Raw genomic sequence first — 7,453 nt, 5'->3', positions numbered from 1 at the left:
AAGCAATAAAAATTGTTCTTTTTCTCATACTACAGATGGTTGTAACCATGCTATTTTTCATTCATCTCTCAATAAAGATGTGAACAATTGGCATTGCAAGCTTGGGCACCCCAATGCTCAAACATTAAGCCGCTTATTACCCCACTTACCACACACTGGCACATTGAAAGATTTAAAATTTTGCAATTCTTGTCAGTTAGGTAAAAGTCATACTCTCCCATTTCCTATTTCACAAAGTAGAGCCACTCAACCTCTCGCACTCATCCACACTGATCTTTGGGGTCCTTCCCATGATCTCTCCATTGATGGGTATAAATACTATGTTCATTTCCTTGATGACTATAGCAGGTACACTTGGATCTTTTCCCTAACCCTAAGATCACAAGCTTATGAGGTTTTTCTGAAATGGAAGGCATTAGTGGAAAAAGAATTCAATTTACCTATCAAATCTGTCCAAGCTGACTGGGGAGGGGAATATAGACCTTTTAAACGGTTTCTGGAAGACCAAGGGATACATTTTCAACATCCCTGTCCCCATACTCATGAACAAAATGGGAGGGCAGAGAGGAAACATAACATATTAATGAAACTAGTCTCACTCTTTTGGCAAAAGCTGGATTAGGAATGTCATATTGGTGGCATGCTTTTAGTTGTGCTGTTTTCACAATAAATAGATTACCAACAAGAGTTCTCAATTGGTCATCTCCTCTTGAGGTTCTATTTCACAACAAGCCTGATTATTCTCTCCTCAAACCATTTGGATGTGCTTGCTTCCCACATTTGAGGCCATACAATAAACACAAGTTGGAATTTCGATCCCAACAATGTCTTTTCTTGGGCTATTCATCTCATCACAAAGGCTATATTTGTCAAGCACCAGAAGGAAGGATTTACATAGCTCGTAATGTTGTTTTTAATGAAGATTTCTTCCCTGGTGAATTCATTAACACAACATTAACTTCTGAAGCACCATCACAGGTACATTCTACACCAATTACACCTCCTGTTTTTAATTCAACAGTTTCTGGTGTTCAATTTCACAATCCTAATGATGTTGCTTCTTGTGTATTACCATCGGGCTGTCCAAATAATGCAACATTTGGTGCTCCTATTTATGCAACATCTGGTGTTAATGTCCCTGGTACTGTCCCTATTACATCTGGTGCAAATTATGCAACATCTGGTGCTCCTATTACATCTTTTGCTACTGGTACTGTCCCTGGTGCACCATCTGGTGCTAATATTAATGCACCATCTGGTGCTGATCTTCATACAACATTTAATGCACCATCTGGTGCTAATATTAATGCACCATCTGGTGCTGCTGTTGGTATATTGTCTTCTGAGGCTTCCCCAAATGTTGCATGCATGCCACCTCCAATTTCCCATGACCCTCTATCCACCACCAATATTAATCAATTAACAGCCATTGTTCCCTTCCAATTTCCACCTGACCCGACTATACATCAGCCTCCTCACCAAAATGAAAACCCCATAAGCCACAATAATTGTCCCACACCTGTAGCCACTGCCCCAACTACACAGTCCAATACTCACCCAATGCAAACTAGATCAAAGAGTGGCATCCGAAAACCCAAAGCCTATCTTGCCACTAGACACCCTTTACCCGAGTCTCTCCTTCCAACTGAACCAAGAAATATAAAGGAAGCTCTAATAATCCCAAGTGGAATGCTGCAATGACCTCAGAATTTCAAGCCCTCAAAAGACAAGGCACTTGGACATTGGTTCCACATGATCCATCAATGCATATTATTGATAACAAATGGGTTCACCGAATAAAACTAAATGCTGATGGTTCTTTAGACAAGTACAAATCACGGCTAGTTGCCAAAGGGTATCTCCAAACTCCGGGCATTGACTATCAAGACACCTTTAGTCCGGTTGTGAAGCCTACTACTGTTCGAATTGTATTAAGCATTGCTGTCTCATCCAATTGGCCAGTGAAACAATTTGATGTAAGTAATGCTTTTCTTTATGGCAATCTTGAAGAAACCGTGTTCATGAAACAACCTCAAGGCTTTGTTGATCCTACTCATCCCACTCATGTGTGTCTCCTACACAAAGCCCTATATGGTTTAAAACAAGCCCCTCGGGCATGGAATGGTCGACTCAAAAGCACTTTATTTCAGTGGGGATTCACTGCTTCTCGATCTGATAATAGTCTGTTTATACATGGATCGGGCAACTCTCTTGTATATCTCTTGGTCTATGTGGATGACATATTGATCACCGGTCCTAATTCATCATTGATTTCCAAACTAATCTCTGATCTTAACAGAGAATTCTCCTTAAAGGATATGGGCCCTCTTCATTATTTTCTTGGGATAGAAATTTATCGTGACACTACTGGTATGTATCTTACTCAAAGCAAGTACATCACCGACATTCTCACTCTTCTTCATATGGAAGGTGCAAAGTCTTGTCCTAATCCAACAAGCTCAACTACTAAACTTAGTCTTTGTGATGGAGAACCTATGGAGGACATTACTCTTTACCGCAGCACCTTGGGTGCCTTACAATATCTTAGTCTCACACGCCCTGACGTAGCCTTTATCATCAATAAACTTAGCCAGTTTATTCAAGCTCCCACGGTTAAACATTGGGAGGCATGTAAACGCCTTCTCCGCTATCTCAAAGGAACAATCAATGATGGTTTATGGCTTTCCCCGTCCGATACAATGCAATTTCATGGATATAGTGATGCTGATTGGGCTAGTTGCCTTGATGATCGAAGATCCACGGGGGGCTATGCAATGTTTCTGGGCAAAAATTTAGTGTCTTGGTCCGCCAAAAAGTAGCAGGTCGTTGCCCGTTCATCAACTGAAAGTGAGTTCAGAGCTTTAGCAAATGCTGCTGCTGAACTCAAATGGATTACATCATTGTTGTCTGAGTTGCAGGTCTCAAGTATTCAGCCTCCTGTTTTGTGGGTTGATAATCAAAGTGCCATATCCCTTGCTGCCAATCCTGTGTTTCATGCCTGAAGCAAACACATTGAAATCGATCTTCACTTTGTTCGAGATCAAATCATTGCTCAGCAACTTTCAGTCCGTTTTGTCCCTTCTGTAGATCAAACTGCTGATGTTCTTACAAAACCTTTGTCTACAGAAAGATTTTTGTACTTAAAGAACAAACTTCACTTAGCTACCTCTAAGTTTCGTTTGAGGGGGGATATAAACCTATTAACCACTTAGTTAGTTAATACGGTTTTATATGTTGGTAGTTAGTTAGTTAAAAGCTGTTGTAACGGTTTTGTTGATTTCTTGAGTTTGTTTTCTGTACAATTCTCTATAAATAAAATGGACTGAGCTAACCATTTTGGTTAAGCTTTTCTTGGCAACATTTCTTTTCCTCTGTTTTTCTACTGGTTTGTACCATCTGGTATGTACCAGCTCTTGCTGCCATTTCAAAGCTCTACACTAATTTTGGACTTGTTTTCCATAGGGTTCGCATTTGAATAACATAGCCACATTATGGTGATATGCGGAAAAAAAATTATTTAAAAATATATGATAAATTTGTAATTTTTAATTATATTAATAATTTTGAAAAAAGAATACTTATCATAATCTAATGAAGTTTATGATTTTGGACTAACCAGGGTTTTTTTTATGAGGCTTAAGTTAAAAGAAAGAACAAAGTTCTCTAGTGGAGAATCTTGCTAGAATGAATAGGTCTCATTCATATTTTATATAAGTTAATTATTTGTAGTATAAATAATTTATATTTTCGAGTTTATACACATACATTATATATTTTTTTCGACGGATTAAATACCACAAGTATTTTTCTATTACATTCGTTACTACCAACAACGTTAAATGTTGATTAGGCTAACCACATTGACAGGTAACAAAATATTATTAGTCCATATCATTATTTATATTAAAGAAATCTTTTGGAATAATTTTAAAATAAAAAAATTAATTAAAAATTATTATAAATAACATAAATTAATTATTAAAAAAATCTAAATATTATTTCTCTTGGGGCTCGTTTGGTACGCCGTGCTGTAATGTATTGTATTGTATTGTATTAGTATTATTTAATACAATACAATGGGTTTGTTTGGCATAACTTAGTGCATGTTTGACATCATAACTAAAAAACTGTTTTTTGTTTTTAAAAACAGAAAATTGTTTTTTGAAAACAATTTGGCTTGTTTGGCATTGTTTTTTTAAAACAGTTTTCAGAAAACAAAGTTACAAAAAACAAGAATTTTGAAAACAACAAAATGTTGTTTTCTGTTTTAAGAACGAATTCACTTTTGGTCAATATTGTTTTTAAAAAACACTAACCAAACATGACTTGTTTTTAAAAACTTCAAAAACTATTTTTTGTTCTCATTTTTAAAAACAATTTTTTGAAAACAAAAAACAGAAAACAATACCAAACATGCTCTTATACTTTTACTTTTAAACAGTAGAAGAAGAGAAGTAAAAGTTTAAGCTTTTCATTTAGTGTTTGGATTTCAATTTCAAAAGAACTTCTTTTCTATTTGAAGAGCTCTTATACGTGTTTGGTTGTAGAATATAAAAGCTCTTACAAATAATATATTTATATATATCAAATTTGTTAATAATAATAATAATATAATTCTTTTTTTAAAAAAAAAAATTAATCACAAAAAATAAAATAAAAATATATAAACAAAACCAATCTTTAATTTATTACACAATTATTATTTAAAATAATTATTACATAATTACAAAAACAACACTAATACTCATGTTTATCTCAGCATGAGTTCAGCTGCAATTTTATCTCGGACAACTCCCATTTCACTCTCATCTCTTGCTAAGTTAATGTTTTGTACATCATCGTCTACAAAATCATTATTTGCTTCATCATAAGACGGAAAGTCCATATCATTAATAGTCTCTCTCCTAATAAAATTATGTAAAGCCATTGAAGCAGTAACAATAGCTACTTGTTTATCATATCCATAACTAGGCATTCGATGCAAAATTTGCCAACATGCTTTCCATACACCAAAACAACGCTCAATAACACTACGTAATGATGAATGAGCATGGTTAAATACTTCTTTATAGTCACTAGGTTGACTACCTTGTTGAAATTGAGGAAGGTGATATCTTTGCCCTTTATATGGAGCTAAATAACCTTTCGTATTTGGATACCCTGCATCAAGTAAATAATACTTACCTGCAATAAAATAAATAAAAAATCGTTAAATTAAGTTTCAGATCATATTCACATAATTGATTTTTATAAGTGACAGCAACATACCATTGGGTGGTTTAGGAAAATTTAAATTTGTATTTCTTAATGCTTCAAGAAATATAAGAGTATCATGTCCTGTTCCATCCCATCCTGCCCACACAAATGTGAACAGCATATCAAATACACATACAGCCATAATATTTTGCGCAGGACAACCCTTTCTTCCAATGTATGGAATTTGTTTATCTACGGGAAGTGAAACTCGAACATGTGTTCCATATATAGCTCCAATACAATCCTATTATAACATTTTGAAAAAAAAAAAAAAAATTAAAGATTCATAGGTAGTATATATATATATGAAGATTGTGTATTCAAATTACCTTAAAGTAGGGCCAATATCTCGGATTATTTCGTATATAATACGAGACTTCGTCAAAATTTTCAGGTGGTTTGATTTCATCCAAAGCAAGCATACTCATTTTTTCCAATACATTTGTAAATTGTCTACTAACAGTTTCACCTGAATGTTGAAAATGTTCTTGAATTATTCTATTACCTGTTCCATGTCCTAAAATCATCATAAACATACCAACTGACTCTTCTAGTCTCAACCCTTTACTGGACTTTAACCCATAACTTCTCAATCTATCACAAAGTTTACAAAAAATATGTTTTTCCATTCGAAACATCTCATGACAACGTCGATCATTTCCATTAAGTATTTCCATCATAAATTTCCAACCAGTGTGAGGTGAATTTCTACATGGCTCCTTAACTAAAAAGTTATTATGGTAATATACTGATGTTCTTGTAACGATAATGACTAGCTCATCAATTTCCATTTATTCAGTTATAGCTTGTTGTATACATTCTTCATTCATCTCTTCTGTATCTGAATCACTATCCATTCTGCTATATAATAAACATGTAAATATATAATTCAAGTATTTTTGAAATAAAACAAATAATATTATTCAAGAAATCAAATAAACCAAGTTGTCCAAGAAATAAAATAAAAAGAACTAAACAAACCACAATATTCAAACAAGTAAAATGAAATAACATCTAATTTAGAAGTTCAACTCCTGTTCTTTCAACCACTTAATTTGATATTTAGGCTCCTTCAAAGCAACAAAAATTTCTCTATTTGCTTTCTTCATGAACAAATTAGTGCCAACTTTAAATAGAGGGCTCATTGGTTCACAATCTAGAAGTGTAGCTAATTTATCCATCACTTCTTGAACGCTACATCTAGGAGGATCGGTACGTATGTATGAGCTCCTATTTTTTATTGTCTCACAAATTTCATCAAGTTGTTTGGACAACTTTGCTGTTGTAGAATTATTCCTTTTCCCCTTCTTAAATTGCTTCTTATTTGGGTCAAGTAAATTCTTCTCTTTTCTGATTTGTTGACACACTCTCTCATGGTCACTTTCCTCTGAATTCTCATTGATCTCTATATCATTATGATCCTCTGTGTATAAAGGAGGAAGTGAACCAGAAGTTGGTGCCCAAGCTCTAGCCCCTGTAGCGGTAACATCTCTAAACAACTCATCTAGCTTGAAAGAATGTTCTAAACCTCTCACTCGAAATTTAGCAGCATCAGGATACTTATGTTGATTGATTTATTAATCAGAAAACAAAATAATATGATTGTTATATATATATATATAAAAAAAAAATCATAATTATGAAAGATATGTACAAAAACCTACTTGTAACTTTTCCCCCCACCATTCATTAGGAGCGTCAACTGTTTGCCTTTGCATGTCACAACCAAGTCTAGTCTCTCCTCTAAGTAATGAATCCCACAACTGCCACTCCTTTTTAACATTATCCCAATGATTTTTCATTTGTTTTCGATCATAATTTCTACCCGTCTTTAAATTAAATTTTTCAATAAAATTTTTCCAACCTAATTTGCTTAAATGTGATCCATATCTACTGCCAGCTCTCACTTGTTCTACAGCTAAATCAACCCATTTCTCATGTGTTGTTGAATCCCAAACTGCTTTTGATTTTCCTTGTGTTACCTCAGTTTCCATTCTATTTAAAATAATATGAGAAGTATAAACAAACACACAAAATAATACTATATATTATTCTATTCAAAATGGCAACAATGACACAATAATAATTATTAATGATTAACCATTTAAAAGATTACAAAACAAGAATGTAAAATATTAAACAAACATGGTAACAATTTAAATAGAAAAATATATAAATATAAACACCTCAATAATAT

The 7,453-nt window shown here is 33.7% G+C and overlaps 2 protein-coding genes across 2 annotated transcripts; both read right to left on the bottom strand.

The window, feature by feature from the left end:
* Positions 1-4,750: 4,750 nt before the first annotated feature.
* LOC133034184 (uncharacterized) lies at positions 4,751-6,047 on the bottom strand. The gene is made up of 4 exons (XM_061109223.1): positions 5,795-6,047; positions 5,586-5,725; positions 5,269-5,500; positions 4,751-5,184 (listed from the first exon to the last, which is right to left on the bottom strand). The coding sequence occupies exons 1-4, from the start codon at positions 6,045-6,047 to the stop codon at positions 4,751-4,753; spliced, it is 1,059 nt and encodes a 352-aa protein (XP_060965206.1).
* Positions 6,048-6,275: 228 nt separating this feature from the next.
* On the bottom strand, positions 6,276-7,250 carry LOC115719926 (L10-interacting MYB domain-containing protein-like). Its single transcript, XM_061109221.1, has 2 exons — positions 6,921-7,250; positions 6,276-6,815 (listed from the first exon to the last, which is right to left on the bottom strand). The coding sequence occupies exons 1-2, from the start codon at positions 7,248-7,250 to the stop codon at positions 6,276-6,278; spliced, it is 870 nt and encodes a 289-aa protein (XP_060965204.1).
* Between the last annotated feature and the right edge of the window lie 203 nt (positions 7,251-7,453).

Source organism: Cannabis sativa, chromosome 2 (assembly GCF_029168945.1).
Source record: "Cannabis sativa cultivar Pink pepper isolate KNU-18-1 chromosome 2, ASM2916894v1, whole genome shotgun sequence".
Taxonomy (NCBI): Eukaryota; Viridiplantae; Streptophyta; class Magnoliopsida; order Rosales; family Cannabaceae; genus Cannabis; species Cannabis sativa.
Note: the sequence above shows the minus strand (reverse complement) of the source record. Positions and strands in the feature narration are given on the sequence as shown.